The 18,138-nt window shown below is 37.8% G+C and overlaps 2 protein-coding genes across 4 annotated transcripts in view; one reads left to right on the forward strand and one right to left on the reverse strand.

Moving 5' to 3' along the window:
• ltk (leukocyte receptor tyrosine kinase) overlaps nucleotides 1–3,417 on the forward strand; it is a 67,189-nt gene extending 63,772 nt beyond the window's left edge. For both annotated transcript variants that reach the window (XM_046855392.1, XM_046855393.1), the window contains exons 25-29: nucleotides 94–186; nucleotides 709–810; nucleotides 975–1,109; nucleotides 1,365–1,455; nucleotides 1,560–3,417. In XM_046855392.1, coding sequence (XP_046711348.1) covers nucleotides 94–186; nucleotides 709–810; nucleotides 975–1,109; nucleotides 1,365–1,455; nucleotides 1,560–2,516 — 1,378 coding nt within the window. In that variant the 3' untranslated portion in view covers nucleotides 2,517–3,417. The remainder of the gene's footprint in view (nucleotides 1–93; nucleotides 187–708; nucleotides 811–974; nucleotides 1,110–1,364; nucleotides 1,456–1,559) is intronic.
• A 1,713-nt stretch (nucleotides 3,418–5,130) lies between these two features.
• Nucleotides 5,131–17,709, reverse strand: itpka (inositol-trisphosphate 3-kinase A). 2 transcript variants are annotated; one of them, XM_046855395.1, is made up of 7 exons: nucleotides 16,856–17,709; nucleotides 10,551–10,647; nucleotides 10,265–10,478; nucleotides 8,864–9,068; nucleotides 8,055–8,156; nucleotides 7,274–7,345; nucleotides 5,131–7,111 (listed from the first exon to the last, which is right to left on the reverse strand). In XM_046855395.1, exons 1-7 carry the CDS (start codon nucleotides 17,234–17,236, stop codon nucleotides 6,902–6,904), a joined length of 1,281 nt encoding a protein of 426 aa, XP_046711351.1. In that variant the 5' UTR covers nucleotides 17,237–17,709; the 3' UTR covers nucleotides 5,131–6,901. The 2 variants fall into 2 exon arrangements, with proteins under 2 accessions (XP_046711351.1, XP_046711350.1); XM_046855394.1 differs by having other exon boundaries at nucleotides 10,551–10,650; nucleotides 16,856–17,696.
• Between the last annotated feature and the right edge of the window lie 429 nt (nucleotides 17,710–18,138).

Genomic DNA, 18,138 nt, shown 5'->3' on the forward strand with positions numbered 1-18,138 from the left:
TGCATTTGTAAACTCTAATATATAGCTCTGGGATCAGTTTAGAATCTTGTTGGAGCAAATATGAAAATGCTTTTATAAATCATTTTGTTTCAGAGACATTGCTGCACGGAACTGCCTCTTGACTTGTCCTGGTCCAGAGCGAGTAGCCAAAATTGGAGATTTTGGAATGGCTCGTGATATATACAGGTGATCTTACTGTCCATGTTAAAACCAATGTACCAAATATATCTATTATATATAAATAAATACAGCCTCATTGGCATTTACTTTTATGGTATTTGGCAGTAACCCTTATCCAGAGTGACTGACTGGCAGTTGATGGTTAAGGCCTTTTTTTAAGGACCCAGCAGTGGTAGCATAAGGGTGCTGTTATTTTAACTCATGACCTTCAATGCAGTCCAGTGCCTGAACCACCGAGCTACCACCTCCACTGAGCTACCATTACAAGAGCAATTTAAAAGAAAATTGATTTAATAAAAATTCCATAAAATTTTTTCAGATCTTATTTGTGATCTAGAGTGTATAAAAAAGTATACATGAAAAGATTCATTAATGTAAACATCTGGCTTTAAATCAAATAATTTTGAATATCTTTCTGCACTCTAAGTTTAAACATCTCGGGGTTTTTTTGAGTGCACACATTAAATAGATGTTTTGTGAAACCAAGTTGTTTCCATGTATCTCTAACTATAACCGGCTGCCCTGCAGGGCCAGTTATTACAGGAAGGGTGGACGTGCCATGCTGCCAGTTAAATGGATGCCACCTGAAGCTTTCCTTGAGGGCATTTTCACTTGCAAGACTGATACGTGGTAATTGTATTTTATTTTTCGTGAGAGACATTTCTTTAAGATACCAGTTGATTTTGCTGAAAACGTTTAAACCTATTTTAAAATATCTGACAGAGCACTTTCTAGTTTGTTAATGTAGTTATGAAGGAAGTATATTTAATTGTAGCATTTGCCTCCCTCTGTAGGTCATTTGGTGTACTGCTGTGGGAGATTTTCTCCTTGGGCTACATGCCTTATCCCTGTAAGACCAATCAGGAGGTACTGGAGTTTGTGACCAGTGGAGGACGCATGGATCCACCTAAGAGCTGCCCAGGACCAGTGTAAATGCTTAAATCTTTTAGTCAAGAATAATTGCCCATTGCCCATTTTACTACACTAGTGGAGGAGTGTAAATAATACAAATAAATGCATGTTTCTAAGAAGAATTAGAGCAATTTGTTCAGTATGGTTATTCGAATTATTAATTTGGGCTTCATGAAATACTCCTTAAGGGTTGAGTTAGTATTGGGTTTTATGCCAAATGGTTTGGTTTTCTGAAGGACTTGTTCATTGACAGATATTCTTTCATGTTGTAGTTACCGGATTATGACACAGTGTTGGCAACACTGCCCAGAACATCGCCCAAACTTCTCCGCTATTTTAGAGAGGATCAAATATTGTACTCAGGTAAAAAATAATCACCAACCATAAAAAAATTACATCTGGTTTCAGTCCAAGCCGTAATTGCCTGTGCCTTTCCTCTTTTGCTCCTCACTTGCTTATGTGTGCAGGATCCTGATGTTATAAATACACCCCTTCCAGTGGAGTATGGGCCAACTGTGGATGAAGAGAGCAGCACAGTGATTCGTCCAGTAGCATCTGGCAGCCTGACTCCTCTTCTAGTTAGCCGATCACTGGATGCGCCTGTAGTGCAGCCTGCGATCTTTACTCCACTCCCTCAGGTCCAGAAACCCTGCCTGCTGTTACAGCGACCATCCCAATTACCTCAGGACATGGCGCCACGTGAAGCTTTGGAGCCTTTTTGGGTTGAGTCGCCTTCTGATTCTGGAGCATGCTCAAGCTCTTGGTTGCAAGTTCCAGCGCACCAACCATGCTCCAGGTCTAGCTCCTCTTCAGGAAGCCAAAAGCTAAAAAACAACACCAAGAACCTTTGGAACCCCACTTATGGTTCATGGATTCTGGAGAGCTTTGGGAGGACAGCACTGTCTCACACCCAATCCATGCCTTTGTCCTCTACCACCACTGCTCTGTCTCATTCTACCTTAACTTCAGAACATAACAACGCTGGAATGGGAGATAATGCATCACCATGCTTAAATGCATCACCTGCCCCCTCTCAAATGAGCGTGAGTCCTCAAGGGTCTTTGAGTCTCACTTCAAAAAAAATGCAGGCTAGGGCTATAGGGAGCTCTCTTGCTGCTGTTATGGACTTGGCTAAGCTCCAGGTCTTCCCTTGTGGCAATGTAAATTACGCATATGATGAGCAGAGATTTGAAGCTGAGGGGCTACCCCTGGTAGTTGCTAGGTCTCAAAAAGCCAGCAGTAGTTCTGCAGCGAGCTCCTCTCTAACAGCACTGGGCGTTTCCAATACACACAAACCACTGGTCAAGCGTCATGCCAGTTATGGACATGAAGATATCAGAAGGCATAGCAAGCCAGAGAAACCCACACGGGACCGAGACTCAGGCTTCTCTTTGTCAGAAGATCTTACTGTTACTCCTGTGTAGCAGTTTTAGATGCTGAACTCAAGCCAGATATAATACTGAAAAAAAACAAAGTATTCCTCTTCATTCAGGTTGCCTCTTCTAGATCTAAATAAATTGGGAGGCCAGCAATGCTCCTGCAGGTTTAAAAGAACAGAAAACAAGACTAAGATAGTTCCATATTTCTTTTTGTGTAAAAAGATATTATGGCATCCATATAAATGGGTCATTCAAAACAAGCATCTTGTGCATATTACAGAAGTGTTTAAACATCAATCGAGGAGCAAATCAGCTGGAGTTTTTTCACAAACCTGTCCTCATGTGGCATAAGTGGCATCATAGAAACATTGGAGTCTTTTTTCTCAAAAAAATCACAAGATCTGTGAGAATTTGGACTTTTTTCAGTTCATGTGCAACTCAAAACAGACACAAACCAATTCTTGGGAAATGTTGTATCTTAAGTGGGTTATGACTGCATTCTTTACTGTGGATAATTCCTAAGAACAATTTCAAATCAATGGGCATTCCTTGTGTCCCCTGTCCACTCAATAGGTTTTGGAATCATTCACATGTTCCCCATTGTTTTGGCACCCCTGGTGCAGTGTATAGCATGCAGATGACAGACTGCATTGCTTACAGGAATAATATCTATGTAGTCTCTCTAATGTTTCTAGCATGTTGAATCTGGTGTTATTATTTGGGTTCACACATTTACGGGTGGTATGTGTGTACACTGGGGGTCCTGAAGAACAGGTTGTGTTGCACCCTATAATACTTGGAGAACTCACTATACCAAATCTTCAAATCAATGACAGGTTTTTGCTACCTGTATTCAAAACCAGATTCATGTAAATGAATACGTATGAAAGAGACTGTGCTAAAGCAGTAGCTTTAAAAAAAAAAAAAAAATATATATATATATATATATATATATATATATATATATATATATATATATATATATATAAAATCCAGGTTTAGGAAAGCAGTAGTTCACCACATTAATTTCTTCCAGATTAAAGACCATTCTAATCAGATCATTAAGAAATTGTGCTTCTGCTCTGACCTTCTGTAAGCCTTTGCAGGATCTGTGGCTGCTGGAGAAGAGAAAAAAGTTCGCTATTGCAGAGATAAAAGACGTATGAAACATGAGCATGTAGCTTTCTATAGGTACGTTCATGAAAGCTGAAAGCAAGTCCCACCCCCCCTTTGCATCTTCATCCATTTACACTGGATCTAACACTGTGAAAGATATTTCAATGGATATATTTTGAAGAACCAGCATTTTTTTTCCTTTTTTTTATCAGGGAGAGACACGGCATGGTCAAAGCCAAAAATTGAGATTTGCAAGCAATAGCAACAAACAAGAATTTAACTTTTTTTTTAATTGATAGGTCTTACCATGATGGGAAAAAAAAAAAAAAAAAAAAACTTGAATAGATTGTAAACAGAGCCACTGCTATTATATTGAGCAGTTTATTCAGCTTGAAAATGCGAAATATCTCTAATGGGAACCATCAAACTTGTCAAATTGCCAAATTCCCAAGAATTTTGGCTGGATGTTATGTTTTGTTTGGATTTGTAGGAAGCTGACAGTTTGTTAAACAAAGTGCTTGTGTTTTATTGCATGGTTGTGTGAGTGAACAAGTGGAGAACCATCTGTGAGGACTTGCTCCAGAGCAGTGTAAAACATCACTGTCAACAATACATTTCTATACTTTAAGGATTTTTTTTTATTATATTAATTATTAATAATATGATATTCCCATGTGAAGTTTTTATGTTTATATTTTTGTTGGTTAGCGATTATAGCTAAGACAGTAAAGTGTTAATTACTTAATTTGCCAGATGTTGTTTTGTTTATATATTTTCATGTTAAGAACAAACTCATATACACTGTTCATTGAAGTTTACCGACATGTTTTTTTTTACTTTGAGATTCTCAACTTGTGTGTCATTGAAGATATTACTACTTTCGAGTTGATCCACAGAGCAAGCTTCTTTATATATATTTATATAGAAATTGATATTTTACTCTGACTAACAATTGCAGATATGTAGCGATTTATATATATATATATATATATATATATATATATATATATATATATATATATATATATATATATATATATAATGTATAATTTAACCCCACGTGTACTCTGTGGTTTGTTTGTTGAACTTTTTAATTACCATAAAGTAGTGACTTTATCACTGCCAATGGGCTGCATAAATACATACTCTTTATGCAGGAAACTGTCATCTTCAATAACCACAAGGGGGAGCAATAGATTTTGGTGACAGTCTGTTGCTCCTGAATCTTGTGAAAATGCTATTTCTACTGTATATAATAGTGTTAGTTTTAGTCATTCCAAAACTCAAATAAAAACCATATTTGATTATACTTCTGACTATGGATTTAATACATACACCACACTTTGATAAACTGATTTGAGCCATGTCTATATAACAATTTCCATCCTTCTGACTAACAATTATACAGATTTTTCTTACTGTTACTTCATTCACTTTCATTATAAACTTGTTAATTCAAACATCATCCTGGTATAAAAATAAACACGCAAATGAACACCAATTTCTCCAAAAGATTTGTCATAGAGGCTAAAAAAAATGCTCATTATTTTAAAGATATTTATTATGAGAACATCTCACGTGTTTGTCCTGTGACAAGAAATACTGTCACCTTGTCCCTAAAAACAATAGTGTTTGAAGGTAAAAATTTGTCCGCTTTGACATGGAAAATACTTTTACAGAAATATAGATAAGCAAACTGCAGCCCAGGTCCTAAAACTTAATGCTTCACACCAGGAAAAGAATACAATAAAGCCTTCAACAAATGAACAGGAAAAATCGCAGTACCACTTTTTGCCACAAGACAAACTTGAAAAAAATTACCAGTACAGTATATATTTATAGACACTAATTAATTGCATACTAGTGATATTCAAGTAGGAAAGTCTTAAAAAAAACACCTAATTTGATCCTGGGTTTAAACACGGTTAAAACCCACAGACCCTCGTAAACCCATACACGTTTTATAAGTTTCAAAAGGGGGAATTGATATTAGTGGTCTGTCCCACAAAAAGAAAAATCATACAGGAGATGATAGAGAACAGAAAGAGCTTCAGTGGGTGGGTGGAGGGGGAGCATACAGAAAGAGACATGCTAATGTGTCTTACAGTCTCTACAGATTGGTGATTTATCGCAAATCCGCTACAAAGGTTTGATTTTTAGGTCTGAAACGTTAAACAAAGGGCCTCATAAGTAAAACACAAAAAGAAGTTGAAGGTTACGTGCTTTGCTTTGGGGGGGCAAAGCTGTCTCTCTGGCAGTCCTGGGATTTCAACGTATAATTCTGGTTGCAAACGCAGAGCTTTAAATTGCTATCACTGCCTGATTTTGATTTTTTTTTTCAAAGAAACAGAAAAAGGAAAACTGCTTGGATTGTACTTCAGCTCTTTGTGGTGCAAATACATTCAGAGGGGCGTTACATAACACAAATTCTGTCTGCAATAGTTAATACTGCAGTTATTTCATTACTGGAGTATGTACTTAGTTATTATATGCAACCGTTTAGCATTACACTTAACTGCGCTTGTGGAATAGATGACTAAGATTCCTGCTGTGCTTCTCCTATTTCCAAGACTGTTTGGTTTGCTCATGAGTCATAACCTGCATTCAACTAATGCACACTTGCCATTAAACGGGTAATCGCGTGAATCGCAATTAAAGTAAAAAGTCACCGAACAAACAAGTGAGTCATTTTACGACACCTTAGAAGTGAGAAACAAAGCATGATCACAGCAATGGTCTGGAGATAAGGCTAAAGATAAAAGCGAGCGAGTGTGGCAGCTAAATCTAGTGAGTCACCCCCAAATGTGGGCGGAAGTCTTGTTAGAATTTCTTGGTTGTGCTGTGCGCTCACAATCGGCTCGGCATTAAACGTGTTTCTCGTCCTCTGGGAGGAATAACAAAACAAACGGTATCTTGTCTGGTACATATTAGCTTTGACTAATAATAAAAGCTTACATTTTTGTAAAAGCAATTTGCCTTTGCTTTTTTTTTTTTTTTTAATGGTAATTTGCTGGTAATGGACTTTCAGTAATAGAGCATGGTATACTGTATTAAGGGTGCAGTAATATTCTTCACTGGTCATTTAAATTGAGTCTACTGACAAACTGAGTACTAATTGATGTCACTGTGTGCTATAAATTCTCCAACATTATCAGCTAGGGACATGAGGCACCTGAATTAAATTCTGTGCTCTTGGACTCTTGGACAGTTACTCATATGAAAGAAAAGCTGTGTCGAGTGTGTGATTTTTATACTGCGAATGAAACACAGATTTCCCCATGGCACGATGTAAAAGGGTCCATCTTAAAAGTTCATTATGAGCTCAGTGCTGGCAGGGAGCTGAGGGTGTGCAGCAGGTTGTCGAGGCCCCATAAGTATCCGTCCTCTCGGTTGCCCTCGTTCCAGGGAATATTGTGATCCAGCGTTTGTCCGTCAGGAAGAGCCGTGGTCTTACCGAAATCGATGAGCCAAACTTCAGCTCGCTCCGTGTGGTCGTGGATGAACAGCATTGAACTCCCGATGACCTGGGAAATAAATTGTTCTGTCACGTCGCGTTGAAGACGAGTGTTTGTTTCCCGACAGTGCGATTTACTCGATCACAATTCGTGTTGAGTTATTTACAAAGAAGGAACGCAGGGATAGTCAGGCCACAAACACGAGCAAATGACAAAAGTGCTGGAATTTACCTCATGTTTCATGAAAAATTCTGAAGCCTTCAGGGTCTGTTTGATATCCTCCAGCCTCCTAATGTAGGAGCTCTGTAACAAACACATAAGAGAAAAGCATAGTATTAAATATTTCACTATACAGTAAATACATGTTATTCAGTGGCTCGACAGTAATTCTAGCATAGATTTGAATTCATTCGAAAAAAAAAAAAAAAACGCACGCCCCAACTTTTAATGGTGTATATTTGTTCTTGCATTGTTTGTGGTTCTAACTAGTTTCCTCATCTTGTTTGCACTGACCTCCATATAGAGCATGCAAATAATTCATTCCAGTTCAACACTTTTGACTGTACATTATTCTCACTTAGGCTTTAACTTCCTAAAGTCAAACAATTTGATTGATTTCTAATATAAATATTTGATTCAGTAACTTGTATACATTATTCAGTAACCGCAGTGAAAAATGTACGTGTTAGGAATCCAAGTCTGACTCTGCCAGTGAGTGTAAAAAGAGGTGAAATAATGGGAGATTAAAATATCTTCCTCGTGAATCATCATCATACTATAATCTACTCAATGTCAAACAAATCCAAGACAAAATATTACATCTGGGCTAAACATAATTCTCTGTGCTAATACATATAATTCATATACAGCTAGCAAATGTATGTGTATGTGTACATCTATTGTGCCTTGTATAGTAGACTAGTGAATAGTAATGTAATAAAGTAAAAAAAAAGCAGTATGGCTGTGAAACCTAAACCAACGGGATGATCTGCTTCTGGGTTTTTTTACGCACAATTATTTTTCCATTCCCGCTGACAAAGTCTTTGAAGACCTGTGCGACTTCTTCCCTCGAGTGAGTCTTCTTAAAGTCTGTGCGGCAGGTCCCATCCGATTTCTGTCCGATTGAAAAATCAAAATGAAAATGAATAAATACGCTAATCATCTTGATGACAATTCTTCTTGTTATTAGTAGTATTATTATGACTATTAGGCATCATGAAGCTAAATATATGTTTATCATCTGGAGAAAACCCAACAGAATTCCGACAACCATCCAAAGTACTCTGACACTTAGACTTGAAGAAACCATAAGCATGTTTAGCCACTTAATTATTTTTCAAGTAGTTTGTAATCTTTTTTTTACAAAGATGATTGTGGGTAAGGAGATCATTTGAACAAACATGGTGATGAAATCGGTCACTCTGGCTAGAGAAGCAAAACACCCACCAGAAATATTTGAATAAGCTTCTGTAATTGTGGTTGAGATACAATCAAAACAGTAAAAAAGAGTAGATGTGAAATCCTGAAGGCTTCCCCAGGCCACTGTACATGTTTATTTTATATATATATATATATATATATATATATATATATATATATATATATATATATATATATATATATATATATACACAGAATTAAGGCCTTGTGCGAGCCGTGGTACAAACAATTACTACAAGTCAATATTTGTGGCGTAACCTTTATGTTGACATTTACATGCCCATGAGATAACAATGAATAATTCATACGCTGTATCCTGTTTCCACTGACACTAAGTGCCCTCCCTCATCAAATGTTTGCTTTTTTGGCCTGCGCAGGTACCTTGATGCCCTCGATACGGAAGCCCAGAGTGCTGGTGGAGCTGATAGTCTCCCTCCACTGCATGTAACGTAGCTTGGTCACGGCCTGCTGCTTGTGTTCCCCGGCGGTGGGAGCCTCGCCGTCCACCTCCAGCATTTTGTTATACAAGTCCTTGCGCAGCTTGGGCTTCTCCCTGGCTCGCTCCAGCTCTTCCTCCAGATATGTTCTGATTGGAAAGAGAGAATGCATAGCGAAGCGTGAGTCACTCGCTGAAAGAGAAGCTGCCTGCTGAGAACATCCGATGAACCCTTCACGCCTGTTTTGAAGGTTTGCTGGATTGAAATCGACTCTCTGAAGCTAAAAAAAAAAAAGTAGCATCCATTTTATTGGTGATCCAGTGCATTTTAATGAAAGGAAGTGCTCGATTGGCTCTGTCATTGTATATCATAAAGATCATTTGATTGTCAGGGCATTAAATGTACAGAACTGCTGAGATCAGTAAGGTGAAAAGTCACAGGAAGTTACTGACTTCGTGTTGAACAAAAACCCACTTCCTTGAATACGGTCATACCTATATACTTATAACCATTGTATAAAAAAAAAATGGGTATCCACAAATATATATATATGAAGATTGGAGTGGCTGTTCTTGTTTTTTTGTTTTTTTTCCTTGTGTGATTTTTAGTTTCGTTCTCGTGCTGCCTTCCTTTTTGAAAAGAGGAAGTCGACAGGGGACTCCTCCGAACATGTCTGAGTGCGTATGTATAAGTGTCTGCCATGTGTAGAGTGTATGAGAAGGAAGCCCTAAGGGACACCCCGTGTGTGCTTGTGTAGCTGTGCATAGACAAAAACTGTGCTCTGTGCCGGAAATTCATGCCTCAGTTGTTAAGTGTGAGTGGCTTCATTTTTCATGAGCTTTTGTGCTCTGCTCTCTTTGCCTCAACAGGAAACAGACCAAGAGCTGTAACAGGTGTTTAAACAAGCTGAGGCTAACCACACACACACAAACACAGTTTTACGATATGCGTTACCTCCGAATAATAATAAATAATCGTGTACTTAATCATCGATTGCTAAATATTATTTAATATTAACTATATAGGCCATACTTTATTTAAATCATAAAAAGCACTAGCATTAGACAGTCAAGGAAGCAATCCTGCTTTATACATTTACAGCACTTCTTCATCCACCTCATTTTAACCACAGCAGCTCTTTATTTCATGACACTTAATGACCACATGGATTACTAATCTCCTGTTTATTGCATAACAGACCATCTGCTGGCTTTAAGGAAGCAATTAGAACAGCTATTAGTCTGCATCCAACATTCCCTCTGACATTACAGCTTACTAAATTGCTCTGTCCCCTATAACTACATTTCAGGGCTGAAGGCGAGCGCTTAGTGTTTAAGTGACTAACCTCACTCCCATCTTGCAGTCCATGACATTCGGCCCATTGAAGTTGGTTAGCAGGTCACTCATCTGTAAGAAGAGCTCTCCATCTCTCTCAACCGTTCCACGGTAGGCTGGTACAAATCGTTCCAACCTGTCTCCCCTTAAGTGCTCGAAACACAGCTTCTCGTTCTCGGCGTACTTCTTCAGAATCGTGCCCTCCTCTCCTGCTTTGAAGCTGCCTGCAGTAAGAAAATACTAGCTTAATAGAATTCACAAGGTACACTTTAGTAGTGAAATGTGTTTTTTTTTACCTTTATGACCGGCTAACTGAACCCACGACAAGCGCTTTCTCTGTGAGGCTATACCATGCCAACGGACAACAGTCTTCAATGTGCACCAGGTCTTAGCCTGCTGAGAAACAGTAAACAATACTGTCAACATCTTGGTCCATTGTGCAAGATGCAAGTATCTGAATACTGAAAAGATGTTTTGGTTAATCTGCTTATACAGCAAGTCCGACAGGAAGTATGTTGTAATGTCACCAAAAAAAATAAAACAACACCACCAAAAATTTTCCATATGGAAAACACCTTTAAGCTTAAAATGAAAGGTTACTTGAAGAGAAAGCATCGATAAGAGGGAATCAAAGCTACCGTATTTTCCGGACTATAAGCCGCTACATTTTTCCCACTTTTTGAACCCCGCGGCTTAAACAAGGAAGCGGCTAATTTATGAATTTTTTCCTGGGTTTTTCCCGGTTTCACAAACTTCAAGCCAAAAAACTGAACCCCATAACATTAGACCAATGAAATTTCTGAACGGAAACAAAAAAACGCACCTCACCTGTGTTCTGAGCTGCACGGCATCGGGAGAAAAAACTTTTTTTTTAACGCACGACAATGCCAAAAGATAAACTCCCGAGAGAAATAGTTGTGTGAAAGGAAGGAGGAATACAGTGAACAATGACTTTCTTGGTAGGCTACTGTTTAGATACAAGCCGTTGTAGCGCATTGAGTCTGGGTGAAGGGAGAGCTCGCTAACTCCATTTGCAACAGAAATCATATAAGCACAGACAGGTTTCCAAAACTCGTGCTTTTTTATTTTTCTTGGCAACAGCGTTACGGTTTAATTAAAGAAACTTAGAAATGAACATCAGAAAATAATAAGGACATATTCCTCGGCCTTGCACACATGCAGTAATAGCGGAAAAATGCGGCGCCAGGCTATTCCCAAAATACCGCTCTGCTCTTAAAGGAGCCACAACATATTTCACACGTTACACCGTGTAACAGGCACTGTCTGTCGTTAAAGCCTGTTTAAAGTTCATTAGTTTCAGTGTAGTGCGGCTTATAGACAAGGTGCGGCTTATTTATGTTTAAAATAAAAATCTTTGTCAAATTCAGTGGGTGCGGCTTATACATGGGTGCGCTTTATAGTCCGGAAATTACGGTATATAAACAACAAGGCTATACTGACAATTAATCATATAAAGGAATAAAAAAATAATAATAATCAGATGCTCTTGAGTGGCATGAGTGAAAATTGTACATTCTACATTAGTTCGAATCTTGGCAGCCTAGGGAACTAAGGGATTGACTATGGTCTAGGAAAGGATAGAATAATTCTCTCTCTCTTCTCATTTACAGTGACAATAGCTAATCACGGAAGTCTCACACATGGCTCATTAGTATAATAGAGGGTAGACAGGGCTTATCTCTAAACGTGTTATTCACCCCTGTGTTGCAGGGGACGTTTGGAAAGATGATCTTGGCAGAATTGACGTGTCTTGGAGGTAGCTTTTACCTGCAATTGGCTAGCAAGTTGGTGGGAACTGGCAGCGTTTAATTTCGAGAAACAGAAAATGGTCAAAAGAAGGTGGGTCAATTTCCAACAATAACAATTTTATTTATTAAAGACTGATGGCTTGTCTTTCTTTTGTGTATAGTTACATGTGAAATACAAAAAAAAAGTAAAATTCTGGTTATCACTTACAATTATAGCGGCTATAAACAAATAAACGTCATTCCTTCACCAGTCTTTATCTTTATTTACTTTTACCAGTGAAGAAAAACCTCCTGAAGCTTATAAGATCTAACACTGGAAGGCTTCACCACATCAACAATCATACCTATTTTTGTTACCATTAGAATCTGTACATTAATCAACACATGACTACAATTCAACACTATTGTGGTATAAATAGATTTGTATGTTCTTATTACAAAAGTTATATAAATGAGTATAAAAGGATTCAGTCAGTATAAGTGTGTCGCTTATATACACGTCAGTCAACATGCAACTGTGCACTCAACCCATGGAAAGTCTCACTCAGCTCTATTACCGCATTGTCAAACACCAAGACTACAAGAACCATGTGCTAAATTGGCTCAGGATTAAACTGCAAATGTTTGCTACCTGTTTTACAAGCATGTAACCTGCGTAAAACCAAAGAATGTAAATATTCGTAGGATTTCATTGTAGGTTGTCCTGCAACAATATATTACGTGGAAGCCTACAAGATTTTCAGGTTTTTTTTCCATGTGCAGCAATAACAGTGTTTAATAAAGATGACTCGGCTGAGCACTCTGTTGTTTGTGTTCCCGCTCATTGCCAATGCCAACGGAATTTTTTTTTTCTTTTCAGTAAACACAGACAGCATGGCAGTTGGCATGGAAATAATTTAATTTTGCTAGTTAACAGTCATTACTTAATTCAGAGAGCCATCAATAATATATAAATTAACATATTATTCAATAAAATAGTCTTATTCAGTAGGCAGTCGCACAACCTTTCAATGTAAAGGCTGTGTAAACTATGTGACCCATACACACCACCATATTCTGGCACATGTCTTCAGACCTATAACACAGCCATCTTTCAGTTCAGTTTGAGTTTATGTAAACACCCTCAAATTAAAGCTAAGCTTTCTGCAAGTGAACATCCTAGTAATTTTTCCATTTGAAAGCCAATGTGCAAAAGCTCTAAACCAAAATCCTTCAAATATTTACAAACCGCTCTGTGGTATTTATTTGAACCACTCATGCTTCTTATCACAGGACTGTGCTGCTTTAGACTTAATAGGTAATATTAGCATAAAGTTATTTTTTTCATAGTTATTAACATAAAAAGAAAATGTATGCTACTCGAGACATCATTTAAGACAAAAGATCCAGTGATAAAAATAAAAAATGTCATTAGAGTGCCATTTCTAAATAATAATATATAAATTATGTATATTATATTAATTTTTGTTTTATTTAATAGGTCAATCTTTGTTTCCATTATTATTTAAAGTTTTCCTTTAAAATGATATCCTAATTAACAAATATTACAAAAACTGTATATATATATTTATTTATTTTTTTATTTTTTTTACCTGAATGAGAGTGAACATGTGTGACGGCTGATAAAAAACAAAGTGGAATTCTTTCACTCTTACAGAAAGTACGGTAAAATACGACACATTAAATGCTTCATGAAACTAATAACAACCGCGTTTTTCTATTTAATATTGTTTACGGTTTGAATGAAGTGCCATAGCGCAAACTTTGTGTAATTAAACACAGTGGAGACTTGAATAATGGGGTCTACAGAAGAGATAGTTTTTCCACATATCATTTTTGATATACATGTTTGAAAGTAATTCTCACAGTAGAAATTTCCTCTTTCAACAAACAGACTCAAAGTTTCAGTACACAGGATGGTAGTCTTATTTCTTTAAACCGAATAGCGAAAACCCCCCAGTTCTGTTCTAGTTTCTCTGTCACATGACAAGCTGCATAATTTTGTCCTATTAACGTGGTGAGGGAGTGACTGTTACAAATAAAATGTCTGAGTATTGACAATTTGCTGAGATATAAGAGGAACAATGTACTTTCTTGCATGTTGTTACTGAAAAAGAACCAGTATAGGGTTGGTACACACCACCATCACATCAACACTGTTCTTTAATGTATGCCCACTAAATACATACATGTGAAAAAGTACTACGAGTGATACTTGCTTTTTTAGAAACTATTAACCTTGCTGAATTCAAATGCCATTTTCCTCCACTAACATGTGCAGACTCCTACACACGCTCCTCCACCTACACACAAATTGCGTAATCTGACACACAACAGTGTGTCTAGTAAAAGGTCACAGATGAGAACGCAGAGCACACTATTTGATCTTATAATTAAAAGACTTAATACTTCATTTTTAAGAATGTGCCAGTAATGATCAACTTGTACATCTTCACAAAAGACAATAACCTCAGGACCATACTGAAACACTGAAGATAAAATATAATCAGGTAAGTCATTTTTCAAATGATATCTACTCCATGACAAAAGTTGTATGTGGATTTGTACGGCATCAGTGGAGAACTCCCATAAGTAGAGATAAGCAGAAAGGACAATCAAGCTTTTACCCAACATAAAAGCTAAACCTTGTAGAACAGTAAGTGCACAGATCTGCAACACACCCATTAGCCAAATATTGAATTGAACAGTCATATTGGACATTATACACAAACATGACTAAGTTAGCTTTTAAACTCTTATAAATCTTGAAGGGGAGAACACTTAAAACAACAAAATGTTTGTCTGCAGCAAATATTGCATCATGTACTCACCAGGAAATACCTTACCTCAATATTCTCTGGAGTTTTAGTATAGCAAACAAAGTTTTCATGTAAATAAATATATATATTTATTAAATATATTAAATACATATTATATTAAATACATATATTAAATACATATTTTATTTATATATATATATATATATATATATATATATATATATATATATATATATATATATATGTGTGTGTGTGTGTGTGTGTGTGTGTGTGTGTGTGTGTGTATGCATATGCAGACTATCTGTGTGTGTTGGGGGAGGCTTAAGCAGATCATACCACTTTGTAAACACACTGGGCTTGACCAAAATGTCACCTCACACACAGGCAGTGGATAAATCACACTCTGGTTTACCATGTCAACCCACAGCAGTGGACAGTCCACAGACATTTTACTGAGAAGAACTGAGATGGAAAAAAACACATACGCACAAAACAGTGCAACCGTGCACTATTTAAAAAAAAAACAGAACGAGCTAAATAAAGACCTCTTTGTTTAGCCAAGTGTGGAATATATGAAGCACGCTTATTATAATAACTGTGATGATCAGCTGAGTGGCATTTCAACAGGCCTGAAGTTGTTCCTTTTTAAAGAGGTAGTGAAAATGTGTTGCTGCACGATGTGGCTTCGGCTTTAAATGTCACAGCACTGAAGGTTTGTTTTTCTTCAAATATGCCAAGATAAGATTGCCTGTGTGCACTGCTAGGTTCCTGGGGATATTTGAGAAACAATCTACTCTAATGCCCTTATGTAAAGAAACTGAACACTGCAGGGTTTTGTCTTTCTTACATTTAACGAGTCAATAACACTCGTTACACGCGCCTCATCGAGCAGGAGGTGCTGAACTGTGAAAGTCCTCTGAAGGCTCAGGTTGGATACTGTACAGACATGCCTTCCAGACTTCAAGACGCTGCATGTGTTTAAAGTTCGGTGACTGCTAACGCCTTCTATGGATGTGATCAACCGGCAGGATTCCGAGAACAGCAAATTTATCCAAAACAACGCTCAGCGCTTGGCATACAATGGGAGACACACTTTGGATAAAATACTACTTTGTGATTTTCAAAGGATGTATTAAATCATTTTCAATTCTAAATACAGCACAGAAGACCACCTACATTCTAGAAAGCTTTTACAGTGTTCAATTGTAGCATAATGCAGCTGCACACAAATCCATTTCTCTACAATACGTTAGTTATTACGGAAATAAAATAAAAGTGCAGTTGACCAGCAAGGCCAGAGCTTATCTGACAAAAGATAAATCATGCTTATATGTTTTAGTGTATAATAAAAATGTCCATTTGTTCTTGCTGAGGCTTCGTACTAATAGGCTCTTATCTGTTTTCACACTTTTAAGAGTTACAATGTCATTCTTGCAGATTGCATGACCGTGTCCTACAGCAAAAAAAAAAGCATGTTTACTACTTACAAAGTTCAGCTTCTTCTACTGAAAATCTTGATCTTACACATATAATAGAGGTACCAAGATGCCTTTGATTTTATTTTGTTACTGTGGTGGTACCATCAGCAATAGATTTTGATTTGTGCCTTTCGTGTGCATCTTCTCTGCAAAGATGCATGTGATGAACATTTTTCCAGTGCTATAAGGTGCAGTTATGCATCCTAAATAGTATTAGAAGTATGCATATAGTAAGTATTTAATAAGGTAAATAGTAAATGCAAGTTTCCAGGGAAAATGTAAAACTAAAATTACAATGATCAAAATCAATGAAATTGACAGTTGTAGGTTGAAAGTGTAGTATGCTTAATGTTTTTAAGTTTAGATACCAAAGTCTATTTTTTTTTAATACAGACACTAAATGTGAATAAAATAAGTGAAGGATCCTTGGATAAAGAAATGGAGAGGGAGAAAAGTTGCCCAAGGTTTACTGAAACTCTGAGACCCTTTAAAACATCACCATGCAACTCCAACGTGTTTGAATGTCCCCTGATCAAAAGCCCCGCACGTGTGTGTAAATCAGACGTGAACCCACCTCTCCTCCGTCTCCGACGCGCTCTAAAGTAACGATGCCTTTACTCTTCGTTTCGTTGTCGCTCAGGACGTCGTCCTCAGACTCCTCCAAGCCCACGGACGAGCCGGTGGACGACACGGACGAGGTGGAGAGCTTGCGGCGGAGCGGCGCGCCTCCGTTCAGCGCCTCCGCCTCCTCGTAGCCGATCTCCCGCGCGCCGCTGCCTTCCTCCTCTTCCGCCGTCACGGTCAGCTGCGGCACCGGGCGCGCGCTCGCCATCGGCAGCCGCTCATCACAGACGTGCGAGGACGAGCAGTGGCCCTGGCGCTCTTTCCCAATGCGCAGAGGAGAGGATCTACAGGTCAACGCCTCCTTAATAGACCTCCGCCTCTCTTTTGGCATCGATTATGGACGATATCTTTTTTTTTTAGAGGAAAAAAATAATCCGCGTTCCCCGATCCACTTTTTACGCCGATGGATTGACCACACCTTTATCTCCCGTTTTGAAAATCAGGTCCGTCCGACCGAATCATCAAAGACTTGAGTTGTAGTCCAGTTGGTCATGTTTGTCTTGATGCTCAGAGCAGCAGCGGTGGGGAAACCCTGTGACACTCATAACCTCAGCGCGGTTCACTTGGCCAAACAAGATCTTCCGCGTTTCATTCTCTCTGTTCTTCTGCTTCCTGACTCTACGTTGGTTTTACTCGTTTCCTCGTTAGCACCTGGGAGCTTAGCCTGTTACACCTCACCTACAGAGGTTTCCCTTTGCTCATACAGCAATCCACCAGCAGCAATCACAACACCTCTTACTACCACTAACACCAAACACAGCAACACTAATACCTAAAGTAACAACTGTACTAATACTTTCACACCAGCAACAGCAGGAGCTTTAATAAAAAACTGTACTAATACCATCACCACTAACGTCAACAACAACAACAACAATGCCTCTACTAACAACTGTACTAATACTGTCACCACCGGCAACAATACCTGTACTAATAACAATACTTATAGCATCAACATTAACAACAACAAAAACAGAATTAATACCATCGCCAACCAAAACAACAATACTAATAACAACAGTATTAATGCCTCATTAACAGCAAGAACAATAGTATTAATTTCTACTACAACAAATTACTGCTACTGTCACCAATATCAACAGCAACAACAACAACAACAGTGTTAATACCTCACTAATAGCAACAACAATAGTATTAATATCTACTAACACCAGCAACATCTCTCCTAAAAACAACAAAAAAGGTCCCTTTATTAACAACAACAATTTTACT

This window comes from Silurus meridionalis, chromosome 8 (genome assembly GCF_014805685.1).
Source record: "Silurus meridionalis isolate SWU-2019-XX chromosome 8, ASM1480568v1, whole genome shotgun sequence".
In the NCBI taxonomy this organism is placed as follows: Eukaryota; Metazoa; Chordata; class Actinopteri; order Siluriformes; family Siluridae; genus Silurus; species Silurus meridionalis.